Here is a 21023-nt window from a genome sequence, read left to right as displayed (position 1 = left end):
AGAGTGTGGTGCTGATAACACCAGGGCCACAGGTTCGGATCCCATATAGGGATGGCCGGTTGCTCACTGGGTGAGCGTGGTGCTGACAATACCAAGTCAAGGGTTAAGATCCCCTTACCGGTCATGCCACAGGTTCGGATCCCATATAGGGATGGCCGGTTGCTCACTGGGTGAGCGTGGTGCTGACAATACCAAGTCAAGGGTTAAGATCCCCTTACCGGTCATGCCACAGGTTCGGATCCCATATAGGGATGGCCGGTTGCTCACTGGGTGAGCGTGGTGCTGACAATACCAAGTCAAGGGTTAAGATCCCCTTACCGGTCATCTTTTAAAAAAAAAAAAAGAGCAGAAAACTGGACACCTAAATATCCATCAAGGGAGGCTGGTTAAAAGCATAAATTAATAATGCTATGGCCTTCAGATATACTCATATTTTTAAGGGGAAAAGGCAAGGCACTGTAAAATTTTTTTTTTTTTTTTGGCACTGTAAAATTTGAATTTGCATAGTATGCTATCAGTGCTTTTTAAAAATAAATGATCAAGGGTTTAGATTCCCATACAGGCCAGCCACCCAAAAAATAAATAAATGAATAAAAATGAAAATAAATGAGAGGGAAATGTGTGTATATATATATATAAACATACACACACACAGAGTTGATCCTTATTATTCACTGAGTCCATATTTGTAAATCTGCCCACTTGTAGCCCCCAAATCAATACTCGTGGCGCTTCTGTCATTTGCAGACGTGCGCACAGTGGTGAAAACTTTGAGTTGCCTGATACACACATTCTCAGCTGGGGTCTAGCAAGGCAACACTCTGCCTTGTTATTTCACCTGCCATACTGTAAAAAGGGGTCCTTTCCATGGTCTATTTTGTGCCACGTTTTTCACATTTTTTGAGCCCTTTGTTGGTGTTTTTTATTTTTTATTTTTTTTAAGGATCCGAACCTGTGGCCTTGGTGTTATCAGCACTACACTCTCCCGAGTGAGCCAGGGGCCGGCCCCCTTTGTTGGTGTTTAAAATGGCCCCAAGTGTAGTACTGAAGTGCTGTCTAGTGTTTCTAAGTGCAAGAAGGTTGTGATGTGCCTTACAGAGAAAATACATGTGTTAGGTAAGCTTCACTCAGGCATGAGTGATATGCTGTTGGCCATGAGTTCAATGTTGATACATCACTACATATTAAATAAGGTGTCTTTAAACAGAAACACACATAAAACAAGGTTATATATTGATTGGTTGACAAAAATGTTGTGTCCAGAAGCTCATAAGAACCTAACTATATTTCTCCTAGGAGCACTGGTCCAGCACTCACTAATTCAATGTTTGCAGTGACTACAGGACATAAGTACCACGAATACTGAGAATCGACTGTGTATGTGTATGAATGTCTATCCGTGCATATGAATGTATGTAGGTGTGTGTGTGCGCGCACGCATGCGCGGGTACATTCCTAAACGAACTCTGGAAGTATCCAAGAAACCAAGAACACTGGTGACCTCTGGGAGGACAACGGGTGGCTGGGAAAGAAGTAAGAGGGAGACTTTTCCCTACATATCCTTTTGTACCTTTTCAGTTTTAAGTCAAGTCAATGTATTACCTACCCAAAGATAAATATAAAATTAAAACAAAACCAGAAACTTCTGCCTGCCTTCTATGCACACCACTACAGACTGTCTCACAAGTCCCCTTGAGGTACCACAGTCAGGGAGGAAAAGGGACCGCATTTATCACCCATCTGTCACTCATCTGCCTATCTACACTGCCAATACAGTATCGGGAGGGGAGGGTTCCAGGGCAGGATGGGCCCCCGTGGCCAGTCATGCCCTGCTCCCTGGCCCGAGTTGGCTCCGCTCTTCAGTCACCTGGGTGCTCTCGTCATGGAAGCCCTCGAGGAAGCTCTCCAGCAGCTCATCCGCGTTGTCAATCCGCTCGGCATACTCGCCCACGATCCAGATCATAGCAGCCCTGGCCTCAGGCTCATCCAGGGAGTCCAAGTTCTCACACAGCGTGGCAATCACGCTCTCATACCTGGGAGACCAGGGCACAGCTGGAATGTGACCACCAAAGGAGCCTGGGCAACCCGGGGGAGGCTCGGTAGGGGACTAGAGCAATAGGCAGCTGCCCCCGAGACCCTGAGAGGTGGTAAGTAAAGGGAATTTAAGTTTTATCTGTTATATTTTAGCTCTTTTTTTGGCCTGAGAAGCAGAGGAAGGGCAGCTCAAGGGAAATAAGAAAAAACAGAGGGTTTCTTCTGAGAATGCTGCTTGCAGGAGAGAAGGAAGAGGGGAGAAGCTCCTCTTTCTCGTTCTTCTCCACCATCTGTCCCGAAACAGAGCCAGATCACCCTTTCCCTGGGAGGTGTGGGCACATACTTGTTGGGGTACTTGCGGAAGATGTCCTTAATGACCACGATGGCTTCCTGGACCACGTAGTTTACCTTGGTCTGGATGAGATCAAGCAGTGTGCTCACACAGCGCTCTGCAGATTGCTGTGTGGGAGGAGGAGGAGAGTGTGGGCAAGGTCCTTGTGCCGCATTTCCAATAGAGCCTCTCATGAGCACGCCTTGGCCAAGGACTCCAAGTCACTTGGTGCCCGCCTTCCTCGTCACAAATGGAGAATAGGAGAACGCTCTCCCAGACAACAGAGGGAAAAATGAGACTGAGGAGAAGCTGGAGGCAGAGCTCCTAAGAACAGGGAGGGCCCTTGGAGCTCCTCCAGGTTAACCCCTGAGGGCAGAATGGCTATACTCCAACCTCACCCCCATTCTTTTACTTGTTTTATAAAATGGGATCCTGAGACCAAAACACTCAAAAAGTCTCTGTTTGGACTAGCCCTTCCACCTTTATTCCCACACACTGTGCTAATGGCCTGGTGGGAAAGATTTCTCAGGACAGCCATCACAAGCGCCAAGGGGAAAATGCCTCAAGGGTCTGGGCTGGGGGTTACAGCTGTCCTGGGATACTCTAGCCACCACTGGACCCATTTAAGGAGAGTCTGGCTCAGTGATCAAAGAACATCTCCACAGGCAGAGAGTGGGGGGAATGAGATGCCAGGACACAAGGGTCTGGAGCAGCCCTGGGAGCTTGTAGAAAAGAGGCACACGGGCAACTGAACTATGATATGTGCCAATATGTTCAACAGGCAGAGACCCTGCCCCAAAGCTCCATGAAGTGAAAGCTGAGTCTAGCAGGGCCACTGCAAACTTGTTGCTGCTCCATCATCTCAGCTAAGGCTGCAGGAGAACCATTATGATGTGTTCATTTCATCTGCAGCAACTCAAAGGCCTACAGGAGACTAAAGTGTGAGAAGGAGCCCAATCAGATCTGCACAATGGGTGCCCTGGGCGCTCTAGTGGTGACTCTCAGGCTGTCCTGGACCATGAACAGCTGGTAGATTCTGCTACGATCAGACCGGTTTCCTGATTTTGGCTCTCTTTCCCTCCCCTGGCCAAAGACAGAGCCCCAGAGGCTCACCTCCACCTTGATGGCACAGCGGCCGATGGCACGCACAGCCTTCCGTACAAAGTCCACATCCACTTCTGTCGCGTACTCTTTCAGCTCCGCCAACACCTGTGGCCCAAGCAGAGAAGAGGTTGGAGGGGATCTGACAGGGCAACCTCTTAAAACATTCCTAGGCAGTGGGTATTCACAGAGCCCTAGAAGGATGGGATTCTGCCTCCTGCTCAAGGTGGAAGGCCCTAGGGAGGGAGAGAGCTGTCAGGTGCCCCAAAAGAAAAACAGGGAAGGATTAGTTGGCATAGATGGACAACTCTTGTTTCAGGTTATCTAGCTACACATCCAACTACCACTTTTTAATGGATGGATGACGACAGGTAATAATATGGAGAACATTCTTTAGTAACAAATATCAGTTTTTTACTTGCCTACAAAGCCCATGCCTCATGCTAAACACTCTTCATGAGATGAACTGTTAACAGTGAGATGGGGTGGTTGGCCCAGAGACCACAGCTTGTTGGTTGTGGAGCCCTGACCACCACACACTGCTGACCTGGGCGATGTTGGCCTGGGATGCTAGGCGGATCATGATGTCCAGCTTCTCCAGCTTCACATAGATGGGGTCATTGTATTTCACGAAGAAGACCTTCATCTCGTGCTTCAGGATCTCAGGCCTGGTGGTGGGGCAGGATGCCCAGAGAGCAAAAATCAAGGCAAGGTTTTCTCCCTGTGAGAAAACCCCTCCAAGGGCTGGCCCGTGGCTCACCTGGGAGAGTGTGGTACTGAAAACACCAAGGCCACGGGTTTGGATCCCTATATAGGGATGGCCGGTTAGCTCACTTGGGAGAGCTAACACCCCCAAGTCAAGGGTTAAGATCCCCTTACCGGTCATCTTTAAAAAAAAAACAAAAAACCCTCCACATTTGTTGGGACATTTCTGGGGCCTGAGGGGGAGCCTGACGTCCGCGAAGGCAGAGTCACTGCTGTAGGTGATATAGGGATGGCCGGTTAGCTCACTTGGGAGAGCTAACACCACCAAGTCAAGGGTTAAGATCCCCTTACCGGTCATCTTTAAAAAAAAAAAAAAAAACCCTCCACATTTGTTGGGACATTTCTGGGGTCTGAGGTGGAGCCTGACGTCCGCGAAGGCAGAGTCACTGCTGTAGGTGCACCTGCCTGGGCAGAGGGCCCACTGACCGGCCTGAGCAAGGTTTGACTGGGTGCTGCATGTCTGACCACATCACAGGAAGGGAAGAGGGAGTAAAGCAAGAGACAGTTCACATTTGAGAGCAGCAGGCACCATGTGACGGGCTTGGGAATCAGACAGATCTCGGTTCCAATCCTAGCTTGTGACCTCAGGCATGTTTTCTCACCCATGAAATGGAAATGAAGTGTTAGATTGCAGGCCTGAGTCTGCTAGTCTCAGAAAGGCCTGGCATGTGGGGACTCAGATTTCAGTGAAGTTCTCACTTCCCTAAAAGATAAAGGTGATTAACTGTGCTTAAACTATTTGTATAAATAATTTGATTTATGCTGAACACCTGCTTTCCTTCTGGGAGTCTGGCATTTTGGTAGGTGCCCCCAGTAAAAACCGTGGATGCTAAGTCTCAGTTAGGCTTCCCTGGGCAGAAACATTACACACGTGGCTGCATTTTGTTGTTACGGGAGGAGTGTGCTCTGTGTGACTGCCCCATTGGAGGGAGCATAAAGAGGCCTCTCATGGATTCCTCCAGACTCTACCTGAGCCTTTCTCCCTTATGATCCAGGCGCGTATCAACACTACACGGCTCTAAGAAATCTTAGCCATGAGTACAACTATAGCTGAGTCCTGTGAGTCCTGTTAGTGAATCCCTGAATGTAGGGTTGGTCTTGGGGACCCGGACACAGACACCTACACGACAGGCCTACTGTGTTAGGCATGAAGCATCTAGCATGACTGATGCCCGCCTCATAGAAGGCACTGGCTAGGTAGGAGCTGTCACCAGCAGGGCCCTTCCACATGCATCATTGCTCCTCCCTCAAAGGCAATACCCTTCTGCCCTCAACTGGCACCACCACCTCATTTTTCTTTTCTTTTCTTTTTTTTTTAGAAGATGACCGGTAAGTGGATCTCAGCCCTTGGCTTGGTGTTATCAGCATCACGCTCAGCCAGTGAGCTAACTGGCCATCCCTATATAGGATTCGAACCCATGGCCTTGGTGTTATCAGCACCGCACTCTCCCGAGTGAGCCACGGGCTGGCTCTCACCACCTCATTTTTTTTAGACAAAGAAACCTCAGAGAGGTTGAGAGGCTTGCACTAGGTCACACATCTAATGCTAATAAGAGCCAGCACCCCCTGACTCCGACTCCTATGCCCTCTCCAGAACAGACAGGAGGAAGGAAAAGGAATGAGGACAGATGGTAAAGAAGGGAGAAGAGAGGGCAGAGAGAAAGGAGGAACCCCGGGTACTAGTGCTGCTGTACAAGCTAAAGGGAGGTCCTGGCCAACCAAGGAGCCTGTCATGTCCCATTGGAGAGGCAAGACCCTGAGGTGAACAGCAGGAAGATGATTTCTGTGAACAGTACTTGGCAAGAGCTGCCCAACCACATGTCAGGACCAGACCAGGTCATGTCTCAGTGACATGGACAACTTCTTAAGGGATTTAATATGTTAAATATAGCACAGGGAGCCCTTCATGCCGATCAGGATCTACAAATCTATTAAACCCAGTGACCCAAGGGCCCTGGTGTGTAAAAAGACCCGCACTGCCGCTGTGAAGCCCCAGTCTCATTCCTTTCCCATGTTTACCTCCCAAATCTTTACAAACGTCCTGATTGAACTCTCTGGGTCCCCAAGAGAGTACCAAGAACCAGACCGATGCTAGGACAAAAAAGGGCATGTGCTATCTTCTCAGAGAGAATGAGAGGCCTTTCAAAGAGGCCCTTATTCTCTGTGCATCCCTGCTCCCAGCAAAGGGGCCTGCTAAAAAACATGGATACTCAATTGTTAGTTGCTACTGCCAAGTCCTGATCGCTGAGTGAGCCATTTAACCAAAAAGGCTAGAACTCAGGAGGCCAATCCCACTTCCAGGAGTTGCAGGGCTCCCTCATTCTGAGCTGCCTCACAGGAAGGAGGGGATCATTCTGGAGAACCCATCCTGCTCTAGGCCTCAGACTCAGCACTGCTCAACTGTCTTTTACCCCCACCCACCCCAGGTACCAGATCCCTTGCCTTAGGAGCAGTGGCTTACTGCCAGTCATTCTCATGGCGGGGGGGGGGGGGGGGGGGGGGGGGGGGGGGGGGGGGGGGGGGGGGGGGGGGGGGGGGGGGGGGGGGGGGGGGGGGGGGGGGGGGGGGGGGGGGGGGGGGGGGGGGGGGGGGGGGGGGGGGGGGGGGGGGGGGGGGGGGGGGGGGGGGGGGGGGGGGGGGGGGGGGGGGGGGGGGGGGGGGGGGGGGGGGGGGGGGGGGGGGGGGGGGGGGGGGGGGGGGGGGGGGGGGGGGGGGGGGGGGGGGGGGGGGGGGGGGGGGGGGGGGGGGGGGGGGGGGGGGGGGGGGGGGGGGGGGGGGGGGGGGGGGGGGGGGGGGGGGGGGGGGGGGGGGGGGGGGGGGGGGGGGGGGGGGGGGGGGGGGGGGGGGGGGGGGGGGGGGGGGGGGGGGGGGGGATGGTCTATATAGCATTTTGATTGACTTTGATATCCTCTCCTCTAGACCCCAAGTCCAAAGGTTCCTCACGATCTTGGAGTTCTCCAGTATCAGGAAATTTGACTATAGCTATGGACTCTGTTCCAAGGAAAATTGTATTCCCACATACACACACGCAAGCAAACCCCATTTCAGGAGGGCTCTGTGGGCTCTGAAACCATCCAATGTCTGGATTAAGAAGCCTAATGCTAGACTTTACCTAGCCTGTTCCCTGGTTGGGTTAAGCTAGGGGCTTCTCAAGCTTGGCACTCTTGACATTTTGGGCCCAGATAATTCCTTGTTGTGGGGGGCTGTCCTGTGCATCCCTGGCCTCTATCCACAAGACACTGGTAGTACCACCCACCCCAGCTGTGACAACCAAAAATGTCTCCAGACATTGCCCAATGTCCCCTGGGGGGTCAAAGTTGCCCCTGACTGTAAACCCCTGGGTTAAGATATTCTTTGAGACTTCCTGCATGGTGAGAGCTTCCGTTCCCAGAAGAGACTCTCCCAGAGGTATGCACTGCATGTGTGTGTGACGGTTTCGGTACCTTTTCTGCACAATGAGGTTGATGTTGCGCAGGGCCACGTACTGTAGCTCTGGCTCAGCTGACAACAATGTGACCAGGGGCGGGGCCAGCTTCTTGAGCAGCGTGCCGTAGTAGTCCAAGTCCTTAGACAGCATCTCCATGAACTTCATCAGCACCTTCACAGCAGACAGCACCACTGCAGAGTTGGCATGGGAGAGCCTGGGTGTGACCCGCTCACAGATGCTGGGGTCCATTTCAATGGGGTAAACAGGAAAGACAGACAAGGGGAGACATCCTGTTTTTAGTTATCAAAATAGCATGTCTTCTATAGAAGAAAGATCTAGATCCTGGTTCTGCTGCCTGCTAACTGACCCCCAGCAGGTTCAAATCACTCTGTGTCTCAGTTTCCTTGTCTATAAAATGGAGATGATGCTGCCTACTTCACAGGGTTGCTGGAGGTTTAAATGAGATCCTGCATATAAAGTATTGAGCACAGTGCCTGGCATGTAGTAAATACTCTATAAATGTCACCTCCCTCCTTCCTCCTACTGCCAGGGCATTCAAAAGGGGCAGAATATCATGTTGGTTAAGACCAAGAGTCATGTGAATCCCAGTAGGGTGACCTGCAAAATTCCCTCCACCTCTCTAAGCCACACTTCCTCATCTGTAAAATGGGGGATGATGATGGGACCTCCTTCAGACAGTTGCTTTAAAGATTATCTAATGTGTGGAAGGCACCCTGCAGAGCCCCAGGCCAGGCCTTGTCTGTGCTCACAGTGAGCAGTAAGCTGACTGGCTGAAGCAGCACTACTGACCGTCTGGCTCTGGAGAGATGGTTAGTGGGCAGGCCTCCCTTGAGGTGTGCCTGAGGATGGTTTGTGGGGCAAAGCCCTGGAAAGGAGCTCACTAAGGCGTGAGGCTCAGCTTGTGGCTGGAGACCCGAGGACCAGGTCCAGCTGGTTGGCAGTAAGGAGAAGCCTGCTCACCTCTGGGCCTCGCGGTCGTCTTTGGGTGTATAGTTGGCCAAGCAGTCCAGAATGAAGATCTGGCCCCACTCGGTGCATTCATTCAGGGCTGTCAGCAGCTTGTTAATGGACTGCGGGTTCAGGTCGAGCAGGTTGCTGCTGGGGTGAGACTCAGCGATCTCTGAGAGGGCAGCTACTGCGTTTGCCACCACCTGGTTGAGAGGGTGGAAGGGGCAGAGGCTGGGGTGCTGCTCACAGGCCAAGGGGCAGCAGGGCTAATGACGCTGGCTGGTCAGAGGTCGAACATCCTGGAAGGAATATGACCTAATGGGCAAGGTCTGGAGCATCAAGAAGACCCACACCACACACTTACTCTGTGATTCCTCTGCGCGCTGAACTTAAAATAAGTGTACCTACCATTTAAAAAAACAAGAAAGATCTAGCTCCCAATGCCTGGCAACAGAAAGCATTCCCAGCTACCTAACACAACAGCCCCCGTCTACCAGCTACTACAGCTTATTTCAGTGATTGTCAACTGTGCTTCTCAGAGTTAGAAGATTCCTGCAGAGGCCCTAAAGGCCGCTGCAAGTGGATGGGGGCTGGAGTAGAGGGGCTTTCCAGGTGAAGCTCTGGACCATCAACCCATTTCTACTAGAAATGCTCTGCACTGTTAACGACTTTTCCCTGTGATAAACTGCTCCAATGTGTTTCTGTAGGATGCACAATGGGAATGGCTGGGCCAAGAGGTTTGTGCATTTCATATTAAACAGGCCCTGCCAAACTGCCCTCCAAACCGCTGCCACTGCTGTGGGTGAGGAGACTGGTGTTCCTGGTGGGGTTCTCCACATCCTGGTGTCCTGTCTTAACCCTGCAAAGATGTGGGAAAAGGAAAAGCACCTTATATTCAGAGGTTACCAATGGTCTTGATGAGAAGACAAGGACAATGTCAGTGACTGGAAGTTCTGGAAGGGGGCACTAGTGTTGATTGTACACCTACTGTGTGTCAGGCCATGCCAGGCACGTTACCTTCCGAGCATGCCTGCCAGCCATGCAGAATTAGATCCATCTTACCATGAAGAATAAAGGGCTCTGGATGATTAGGCAGCTTGCCCAAGGTTGCACAGGCAGTTAGAGAAGGCACAGAGAAAGGAATCCATGTCTAGCTCACCCCAAAGATGGTGCCCAAATCACCACAAGGCACAAGAACAGTTATCCCACCCAGTAAGGTGTTGACTTCCAGGAACTGGCGACTGCCTGGTGGAGGGTCAAGCCAATGTCTTCCCAAGCAACCCAGAAGGTGGCGGAGGTGGCACAGTAGGAGGCTGTGGCTTACCATGGGGTTAGAGTCAGAGATGAGGTCTTTAAGGGTGTCTAGGAAGCCCTGGTCCTCCACCAGCTGGGCGTTGATGTCGTGGAGCTTGGCCACGCACACGGCAGCTGTCTTGCGCACATATGGATCCTCATCTTTCAGGCACTTCCGGAGGGGTTCGCACAGGTACTCTGTGATCTTGTCAACTCGGATGCAGCCCATGGTCCGTACAGCCAGTGCCCGGATGAGGGGGTTGGGGTCCTCACAGTCCTGAGGGGAAGCAGCCATTGGCCGGGGGCAGGGGTGGGATGAGCCAACTGTGGCTTCATATCCTCCCAGGCCTGCAGCTCTGAGCAACATCGGACAGCTGCTGTGGGATCTCCACCAACTGCAGCCAACAGTACCAAAAGTAAATGCCATGTAACGGGCACCTAGCATTTGCCAGATACTGTGCCAGGGGCTTTGCACACTGTCTCCTTTGTTTTCTGTTTTTAATTTTTGATTATACATATTTATGGGGTACAGAGTTGACTGTCAGTATTTGTGTACAGTATGTGATGATCAAATTGTAATTATTCTTTGTGTCTCTCACTCAATTACTCCCTAATTCTCACCCCCCTTCCCACCTCTAGTAATTATAGGTCTGTTCTTTCCTTTTGAAGCACACTGTCTCCTTTGAGTCTCACAGCAGACATATAATACTGGCTCCATTTTATATGTGAGGAAGCAGAGGTTCTCAGAAAGAGGCTCACCCAAAGTCACAGAGCAGAGCCTTGATTCAAACCCACATCCATGCAGCACCACAACCCTCAGTCTTTCCATTGGGCCACAGAAACCTTCATTTTTCCCACATATGGTCACAATAGGGTTGGGGGAGCTTAACGTTCTAAAGACGCACAGAGGGAACAATTCAATTCCCTGTTTGCTTCTCAGTCTGGAGGATAGAAAATGTGGAAAGTGGCAAAGTCTAGAAGAGAATACAGAAGCTCTCAGGAGCTTGCTGAATCCTGCTTGGCACAGCATGCAGGGCACTGGCCCATGCCCAGGGGCATGAAGGGATCAATAGGCCTTGGCTTTGACGGGGTTTTTAGCATCTGACTTTCTGGAGAGAGTGGGAGCCCTCTGCTGGAGGAAGAGGTCCTCAGGCTGGAGGTGGTCTGAGGTGGTCTGAGGGTCTGGAAAGGAGTCTGAGTGTTTCCGCCCAGGGCTGCAGGGCCCCACCCCGTGGAGACTGAGGGGAGATGGAGCAGTGAGCACCCTATGCCTCCACTCCCACCAAGCTACTACTCACCTTCACAAAGGTGTTGACGGCCATAATGGCCATGTCGGGCTGACTCTTGGCATAGTTCATCAAGTACAGGTACACCAGTTTCTTCAGCTCCAGATTATCTGTCTGCATACAGTTCACCACGTCGGGGAAGAGGGCACTGAAAGGTCAAAATGGTGTCAGTGTGGGGAAGACTGCAGAAAGCAAGAGGAAGATATTCAGGCAGTTAATGGGGATGACTGCGGAAGACAGGGGGAAGGTGGGAAAAAGAGATAAACAGGACTTCCTGGTAAAAGGGAGGACATCAGCTATGCTGTTAGCATGAACACTGTTGGTAGAAATGGAATCCCAAATGATGATTCTAAAAGCAAAAAACACCCTTTGTTCTTTCCACACAGTTCAAACATGAACTCTGGAGCCCAACAAACCCACCTCTGCTCTTGCTTGACATACAACATTCAGATAATTCCTTCATCCTGAGTTTCAGTTTCCTCATTTGCAAGAAAGGTACAACAGAAACTCACTTCACGGGGCCCTTATCATAACTACATGAGACAATATACTTAAGGTAGCTGGTCCTTGATATCTGGGAGGTGCTCAGTAAATGAAAATGATTCTTTTTCCCTCCCCGATACTTAACGTGTTCCCTTCTATCAGGCTGCTAGTTCAGGAGGGTCATAGGGAAGCACGGATGAGCCATGTTGCTTTCACCACAAGGGCCAGTTCTGGCACCCATCAAGAACCAGCACAGCACGTATGGAGCACATGCCACACACCAGGCTTGGTGCTAAGGGCTTCACATACTTGATCTCATTTAACAGCTCTGAGAAGCCAGAGCTTATCCCCATTTCACAGAAGACAATGCTGAGGTTCATAAATGTCAAATCTGCCTGAGGAGCCAGGTCTGACTCCAAAGCCCATGCTCATGATCACTGTCATACTGAGTGGAGCCCTTCTCAACATGGTACCCAATGGTCCCAGAGTCACAGGCCCTCATGAAATGTGAAATATGGTTAGAGATTAATTTTCTGTCCCTGGGACCATTGCCTACCCTCTCAATTCTCGTGCTTTCACAGGCAAGGATGTGGCAACATAGAGACTTAAGAGGTCAAAGTGAATTTCCTGAGCTCTAGCAGGCAGGAGTCCAGCTGAGGCTGAAATACATACACCACCCTGAAAGATGACCCGCCAGGAAGGGCAGGGAGTCGGGGGAGAAGAGGAAGAGCTGCTGATGAGCCTGACTTGCTCTTTTGGACCCATCACGTCAGCAAAAAAAGGTCTTTTGAGATGGAAGAACAAAGATGTTTCCTCTGAGAGGAGGTGACAGCAGGGTTCTAGTTTAAGGAGAGCAGCTCTGCCTGGAAGAAATCTGACTTGAAGGAAGCCCAGTTTCCCAGCAGAGCCTGATCCCTTTGCCGCTCTGTCTTGAGCAGGTCTCTCTGCAGAGCTGCTTCTCCTGAGTCATTGTCAGGAGGTCCCTTGCTAAGGGTGGCAATAGGATAGGGCAATCCACGGGGAAGTCTGGAGTAGTGTGATCCTGTTGTGGGCCCTGGATGGGGAGCTGCTCCACACCAGGACCCAGGCCCACGAGGCACAGGGCTGGGCACCATGAGGGCACAGAGGAAAGGCGATAGGTAAAAGCAACCTGGATTTGGATTTTAGAAGGGCTAGGCTCAGGTCCCTGCCATTAACCATGTGACTGTTAGGCAGTCATTTTACTCCTTGTCTTGTTTCTTTAGCAATAAACTTATCATCACCTACGATATGGGTATTGTAAAAGGAACTACTGAGAAAATGTATCTGAAAGTGTTCTGCAGACTCTCAAACACTATGCAAACATTAAGTTGTGTAAATCCAGTCCTTGCCTTCGGGGACTTTACGATCTGCTGGGCAGGTAAACACAAGTACATGATAAGACAACAGTCTAGATTTAGTGCTGGGTGACAGACAGAGAGCAAATGCTTTGAGCTCAGGGCAGTGGGCTGGGTATGAGGGAAGGCGACAGGGAGAAGCCAGACCTTGAATGGGTTTTAAAAGATGGGCAAACAGGCTGGGTCAATGGGCCTTCCCTGCAGGGGAAAAGCACAGGCAAAAGTGCGGCAGCCATTCTACACAGGACCTATTCCAGCTGTCAGACGCAAACCAGAGGTCACAAAACTGGTGACAAATTAGAGATCCAATCTGCAGGTGTGTTTTACTTGGGCCACACAGTGTTTGTTTGTGTTTGTTTGTTTAATAGCATCTGGCAATTTAAAACAGGGAGATTTAAAAAGAAAACTCCAGATTTCCCCTTCTTTTTAAGCACCAGAAGACCTGGCCACACTGGGTCCATCTTCCCCAGCCAGCGGCAATCCTCTAGGGTTCACACCATACCCGCTTCACCACCTGCTGCCTTTCTGACCTAGTCTACATCACTCACTCTGTTGCTGCCTGACCCATCAGCATCTGAGCTCAGGACTCCTATGTAAACAAACCTTCTGTTTGGAAAGGAAGTTGATCAAGGGGAGACATGGGTTCCTAGGGCCCAAGCTATAAACCCTCCCATCAGCCAGTTTCCGGCTACCACCAGCTTGTGGCTTGCTCCTACACACCTGACGTCTTTGCCCACGGTCATTGAAGCGATCACTTTCTTCACTGCCTCCTTCTTCTTTTCCTTCTTGTCACTGTTGAGCTCTGCCTTCAGCTCGAAGATCTCCCCTAAGAAAAGGAGGCAGGCATAAGTGACCTATCCCCATCCTACTGGGAGATGATTCCCTGTCCCCAACTTCCAAAAGAACTGGGGGAGGCAAGTAAGACACCCTGTGCTGCTGGCTGTGGGCAGCTTTCAGCCCCTGGCTTCAGGTGGGACAGGCAACAGTGAGGGATGATTGTTAGGAAAGGAATTATCCAGATGCAAGCTGGATGGCCATGCTGTGTTGAAGAGACAGGAAACATGGAAGCTACAAAGGTTGTGAGGGAGGCAAAAGGCAGGAGGCAGGTCCTGCTCAGCCAGACTGCTCTAAACATAAAAGAAAGTAAAGCCTTCCTAGCTACCCTTGCTCAACTGAAGGCCCTCAAGGCCGAGTGTGATGGAATCTGGGTACTCAAGGTTTGCAGGGAGAGCGCAGGGTTTGATCAATCCCCAGACGTAGGCTTTTCCTGTTTTCCTAGAACTTTTAGTTAAAAGAGCTTGCTCAGGGTTTCACTTCCTGCACCACAAGTGGTTGATCAGCTCTGCAAATGGGAATTCAGCTGCCCCACGAGGGCTCTAGCATGTAACGAATTGTTCTTAAGAACTTGATGATGTGGAAAAAGCAAATGAGGAAGCAGGGCTGTGCAGGGCCCTGCCATGGAGAGACAGCAAGACCTTGTTAACAGGTTAGGAGGGCAGCTTTCACTTCCTGAGCCTTTCTCTAAGTCCAGTGCCACAATTTTTTCCCACACCTTTTCTCATTTCATCCTCACAATGACTCTGCATTTCCCCATTTTACAGACTGAAAATGGGAGGCTGTAAGAGATCCGGTAACTCACACACAGCTAGTAGGTGGAAGGCCAAGATTCAACCAGGTCTGCCAGCTCCAAAGCCCATGCTCTAGATCCCAAAGCTTGGGCCTACCCAGGACACTCTCTCTGCCTCTCTGACTCTGCTTCCTTGTCTATAGGCTCTCCCTTGCCTGGGGCATTGTATTTTCTCATTTAACACTCAGATGTGAGAAGCTCATCTCAGTGCCTCCTACTTGGTGATGTTCATTAAGGGTGACGGCTATGATTACTAATTTGTCAGGTGACCCTCTGCTTTTGGATCCCTCTTTTATAGAATGAGAGTACTGGGCTTCCCTCTCAAGTTACATGGTGTGGAGGTGAAGCAGAGACTACCATGTCGGGGAAACTGCTGAGGAAGTTCTACATGGATTTACACTGAGAAAAAAAGGAAAAGAAGCCGGTTTTTATCATGACTGAACAGTGTGGTGCTCAGCAAAGAAACTGAGATGAGAGATAGCAAACATGGTTCATGAAGAACCACCCACAGCACAGCACAGGGAAGGCCACACTGAGGACACTACTCAACGGAGCCAGGAGGAATTTGCAGATCTGGCAGTGCAAATTCATTCAAGGAACATATACCTTCTCCTGCAAGAGAGTGAGGGGCCCATGTCTGCTGGCTCTGGGATCCAACAGACAGTGACAGTCTTAACCCTGGACCCCTCTGCAGGGCTGCCGCTGCTTTGCTTGAAACATTTGACCAGGTCCAGTACAACTGGTTGTCAATTGATACGTCTAGACCTGAGTCAAAGAAACTCCAAGAAAGCTGGTGAGTGAACCTGGGTTATGACTGCCTCTGAAATGCCTTTCTCTAATGGGCCCCCAAATCTGGTCAGTCACTAAGCCTACCTTCTCCATCGCATATAAGGCATCCAATTCTCTCTACCTCCAAAGCCAATCCCTCCACTCCCACCGCCATCCCCAGGCTTAGGCATCATCTCTCATCAGAGCTGCTTACTGGTCTCCCTGCCTCCCTCCAGTTTCATTCACTTCAATACTTTATTAAAATCTCCCTCAGACCTTCCTTAACTTAAAAAACCATCACTGTTGGCCGTTTAGCTCGGTTAGTTAGAGCGTGGTGTTATAACACCAAGGTCAAGGGCTCAGATTCCCTTACTGGCCAGCCACCAAAAAAACACCCAAAACAAAACGAAAAAAACCCATTCCTGATGTTAGATTCAAGATTTGAACCCAGGCATCTCTCCACTCTCCCCAAAAGATAACCCACAAAAATACCCCACCACTGATATTCCAATACACTCAGCAGTAAGTTCACACCCTCCTGGCCTGGCTCCCAGACCCTGCACAGCTGATCCCTGCATGCCTCTCCAACTCTTCTTGCATCATGCCCCTCAGTAACCTGTGCCCCACTACTCTCCTTTCCCTGATTGTATCACAAGCAGAACACTCCCTCCCTCCCCTTCTCCACACCCCCTTTTATCTGGCTAGCTTGCTAGCTCTCCCACAGCCTCCTGCACCTACCACTCTTTAGTGTGATTACTACTTAATAGACCATCTTCCCTGGTCAACAATGAGCAAAGCCAGATCAGAGACTCTGTCTGTCTCTTCCACTGCACATGGTAGGTGCTCAACTTTTGAGTTCTGGCTCAGGTGATCCAACAACAGACTCTTTCCATCTGTCAGCAGGCATGTGTCAATCTCACTTGGAAAGAAGGAGTAGGAAGGGCTGGTCAGAAAGATATTTGTAGGGTTAAAGCACATTTGTCAGACACAACAACATCCTCCATTACCTTAAAAGCAGAAACAACCAAAATACCCAACTACATACGCCTGGCTTAGCAAATTTCAGTGCAGCAATTCAACAGACTTAACATTGAGTCATGAGAATTGTTGAGAAGTGTTTGTGACAATGTCAAATAAAAAACAGGATGAGAACTCTGACTTCAACCAGGAAAAACATGCACCCATGGATAAGGACCACACACGTACACACACTTATCACTGTGGGGTTGTTGATAGGATTGTGTGTTTTCTTTCCCTCAGGAAAAAGACATTACATTTACCTATTATAAGCTGTGGGGAACAAAAGTGGGCTTTTTTCCATACTTGGAGCTAATATTCTTCCCTTCCTGAATTCTAAATGAAGCAGTCAATTCAGAAGCTCTAGGCCATTCCCACCAGTGCTTCCAGGCCTCCACCCCCACTCCTGCTCCCCTCCCCGACAGGGAGCAAGCGGAAGGGTCAGGCAGGGAAAGAGCAGGACAAGGCCCACAACAAAACAAATGGTACCTTTCTTGGTCGTGGTGAAATATTTTGAGTCAGTCATTTTGGTCTCTTATCTGTGGCCAGACTCTGTAAGACAGAGAAAAGAAGGGTGACTTTCGGTAGTGTCCCAGTCCATTTTCAGTTATGGTGCGCAGGAGGAGGAGGAGGGAAAGGATCCAGTACACAAGTGGTATGGGAAGATAGCTGCTTATCTCTTTACTGAGCAAATGAGCTGTTAGATCATGGCTGATCAGATTCTGCAGGGTAATTCTGAGATCTACCAAATTTTTGAATGTGCATTACCTTTTGACGGAGCAATTCCACTTCTAGGAAGCTCTCCCACAGAATACGTGGTTTTACTGCAGCACTATCCATATTAAATGTCCATCAAAAAGGGAATGGTTAAGGGCTGGCCCCATGGCTCACTCAGGAGAGTGCAGCGTGGGGTGCATAGCGGCGCTCCCGCCGTGGGTTCAGATCCTATATAGGGATGGCCAGTGCGCTCAATGGCTGAGCGCAGTGCGGGAGACACCAAGCGAAGGGTTACGATCACCTTACCGGTCACAAAAAAAAAAAAAAGGGAATGGTTAAATACTCTGGAAGATTAAAAAGCACTTAATAGTCATAGTTACAGCAGGTCCTTTGTGGTGCTCACTCTGCCCAGCACTGTTCTAAATTTTTGCACGTATTAACTCATTAATGCCTCATCTCAGCCTCAAGGAGGTACTACTATCACCCTATACAGTCAAATGAGCTTTGAAAATCCAAGTTTAAAAAGCTAGGTAGGGTTTTCTTCACAACCTTTCTGAGCTACTAGAACAGTGATATACATTATTCATCTCCGGAGAGGGCTAGAATCTACACACTGCAGACACTACAGCATTCCCCAAATCCATCTGGTCACTTTTTTCAAAGCATCTCTTAGGACATCTCCCAATGCAAAACTCAGTATGAAATTCTGTTCTAAGGCAAAAGTGAAACAGAATAAGGCTAGACCTGTGAACCAAACTGACTCCATTTTCCCTGCAGAGGACACTTTATTATTTTTCCACTCCTGAGTCAGGAGACCAGCAGGGCAAATGATTACCCCTTGGGCTGCCCTGACAAAACGGACTGAGATAAGGGAGGAAACAGATACTTACTGAGTTGCAAAACCCCTCCCCAAAGCTTGTTTTACCATAATAATAAAAGTTATAGATTAAGCTTAAGACCCCTTTAGGAATTCCCACCTGCGCACAAAGCTGCTATGATGACCCTCCTGGGGTGACAATGATGAATACTACTGCCATCTTGGACCTACTGAGCATGCGCCTACGACGCAGCGGGGGGGTTCTGGTAATGGTGCTCATTATAAACAAAAAGTTGCATATGAATATATGAAACATTAAATCACTTGGAATCATTTTTATTGACTTTATGAGGAGTTCACTACTTTAAAAAGAACTTGACCCTCATTGGTCTCATTCCTTTACACCCAGTGATCACAGTGCTTTGCCTGGGTGGCTATACCATTTGCTCAAAGTGAGTTTCAGTGATGATTATCTGAGAGGAAATTCATTTAAACCAGTCTTGTTTTAAACTGATTTTTGTAGCTTCTACTTTGATCTGAATCCAAATAATAAAGATCTCCTTCTATAAGAAACTTGATCAGTACTTTCCCTATAAAAAAAGACCCTGAACAGCTCCCCTGGGGGGCTAGCTTTACTGTTGTTACCCCCCTTTTGCATAAGTATATCTCCTCTTTAATAAAGCATTGCTTGCTTTACTGTTGGGTACATTGTTCATTTCCATGACTTTGGAATCCGAGAACCTAATTTAATCACTGGCAAAAATTGGAAAGCTTTTGGCACCAGAGACAACTCTAGCTGCAAGAGGCAAGTGGTCACTGGGACTATTTTGCTCCCATGTCTCTGTTGCTGCTAGATCTCTCCTACAGTACCTGGCCTAAATTCTGACAAGGCAATGCTTTATTCTCTTTACCTTTCTCTGATTTTCTGACCCCTCTTCTGCTGTTTGGTTGGATTGTATCCACTTCTGTGTAGGTGAACCCTGGAGGGCTCCTGGCTATGCTTTGTTTTTCTGATTTAAATCTAGTCGATACTTTTCTTCCTTATGCTGAAAACAGTGGGGAGAACTGCTTTTACCAATTACTGTTAATGGAATAGGTTGGCCCTGCCGATTGGGACTAGGCTAAACTGGACCCCACTTCTCCTCTTTTCTCTTTGTTTGTTTGCTTGGTTAGACATTTAGTTGAGTACTGGTAATCCGAATAAATCTTCTAATCCTTGCATCAACTTTTGGACTTTCAGGTCATTTGTTTAATGCAGGAGTGCAAGCCAAGCCTGGCTTGTTGGTAACAAAAGGACAGAGAAAGTACCAAGGCTCTCATTCATTCAACAGACATTTATTGAGCATCTACTGTGTACCTCAATAGTTCCTCTTGGACAACAGATAAAATATAAAAGAGGCAACACAGGAGGCAAGTCACCCTGGATACATACATGGTAGAGGCTTCTGGGATTGTTTTAATATTTATTAAGAAGCTATCATTAGTAAGTCTCTATTAAAGCCAGGGGCATTACATACATTGCCTCATTTAATCCTACCAATAAGGTAATTGCTTTTAACCCCATTCACAGATGAGGAAACAGGCTCAGAGATGTTATATAACTTGCCCAAGGTCACATGGCTTGTAAGTGGCTGGGCTGGGAGACCATCTCAGGTCTACCTGAGCTCAGTGCCCTACTAATGAAGGAATTCTGCTTCCCCCATCTGAGAAGGAGGACAGAGTCCAGACAGTAGCTAAGAACTCAATCCAAAAAACTTGGACACTTTCAAGTATAACCTTCCAATCTTACCTGCAGTATTACATGGTATAGAAAAGCACACAAGCCATTTGAATGGAGAAAACTTCCTTCACTTTATCCCCTCTGTTGCCTCTATGGAAGAGACAGACATGTAAACCAGCAATATCTCCTTTCAATTTATTACTATGCAGGGATGAGATGAAAGTTATGTGGTGCAACTGATGTGAGGGATCAGGGATTGTTTCATAGTCTCTGGAAACCCAGCCAACAGCTTCTCTCAGTCCAACTGTATTTTTCCATGTTAAGCTTAAATTTATGGCAGAATGGCACTGGGGATGTTCCCCAACTGAGAGATGCCCACAGATTTTATTTTAGAAATCAATGGGAAACAAATATGTATTGTCTCTGGATTGCCTTATATCCTTTGTGGATCCTGTTAGAATAAAAATAAAGTCTCCACTGACAAAACAGTATAAAGAAAAAAGACAATTCTACTTTCCTTTTGCTTTGCAAAGTTGAAAAGGGATGACGGCACTTTTCTATGGGAGCTGTGGGGGAAAAAGCAAGAGAGACCGCTGCATCTAACAATGCAAGACACACAGTGGGGACGCTAATCTGCCAGTCCTCACAGTATGCATGAGTCAGGGCTGTAGATGGATCCACAAAGGGAGGACCCCCATCGGTTTGGCTCATGGCTCTGCCTGCTCTCCCCCTTCATACCTAGCCCAGGGTTCTGCACAAGGCAAGTGTTCAATTGATTGTTGCTGAAAGAAACGAAAAGGGGCCACTGAAAATCCCATGGAGGCTCAGCCTGCTCTCTGATAGATCTGTTATGCAACTAGTTAGCATTTGTTTCCAACAGGAATTTACTCACACTAAAAATTTTTTGTATACTGTTGGGAAAATAGAATAGTTTGGTCAGGGCCCTCAGGTCCAGTTGGGTGTGGTTCAGCATCCCTTGTAAGCGTGTGTGTGCGTGTGCCTGTGCGTGTGTAGTTAGTGCACATGTAAGCAAGTGTGTGTGTGTGTAGTTAGTGCACATGTAAGCAAGTGTGTGTGTGTGTGTGTGTAGTTAGTGCACATGTGTGCCAATGTATCTTTAGTTTTGTTGCTATTCTTGTGGAGAGAGCGAGAGAGGAGGGAGAGAGGAGAGAGAGAGAATTTTGAGTGAAGAGAGAGTATTTTAAGGGAGAGGGAGAGAGAGAGAGAGAGGAGAGGGAGAGAGAGAGGGGAGAGGGACGGAGGGAGGGAGGGATGGAGGGAGGGGGAGAGAG

At 49.1% G+C, this 21023-nt stretch overlaps 1 protein-coding gene across 1 annotated transcript in view; it reads right to left on the bottom strand.

Annotated features, from left to right (window-relative positions):
* AP1B1 (adaptor-related protein complex 1, beta 1 subunit) overlaps positions 1 to 21023 on the bottom strand; it is a 53413-nt gene that overhangs the window by 17767 nt on the left and 14623 nt on the right. The window contains exons 2-11 of the mRNA XM_008569817.1: positions 16967 to 17029; positions 13786 to 13891; positions 11219 to 11354; positions 9952 to 10197; positions 8640 to 8830; positions 7675 to 7896; positions 4014 to 4134; positions 3479 to 3574; positions 2378 to 2493; positions 1868 to 2033 (exon numbers count right to left, since the gene is read on the bottom strand). Coding sequence (XP_008568039.1) covers positions 1868 to 2033; positions 2378 to 2493; positions 3479 to 3574; positions 4014 to 4134; positions 7675 to 7896; positions 8640 to 8830; positions 9952 to 10197; positions 11219 to 11354; positions 13786 to 13891; positions 16967 to 17003 — 1437 coding nt within the window. The 5' untranslated portion in view covers positions 17004 to 17029. The remainder of the gene's footprint in view (positions 1 to 1867; positions 2034 to 2377; positions 2494 to 3478; positions 3575 to 4013; positions 4135 to 7674; positions 7897 to 8639; positions 8831 to 9951; positions 10198 to 11218; positions 11355 to 13785; positions 13892 to 16966; positions 17030 to 21023) is intronic.

Source organism: Galeopterus variegatus, unplaced genomic scaffold (assembly GCF_000696425.1).
Source record: "Galeopterus variegatus unplaced genomic scaffold, G_variegatus-3.0.2 Scaffold535, whole genome shotgun sequence".
In the NCBI taxonomy this organism is placed as follows: Eukaryota; Metazoa; Chordata; class Mammalia; order Dermoptera; family Cynocephalidae; genus Galeopterus; species Galeopterus variegatus.
Note: the sequence above shows the minus strand (reverse complement) of the source record. Positions and strands in the feature narration are given on the sequence as shown.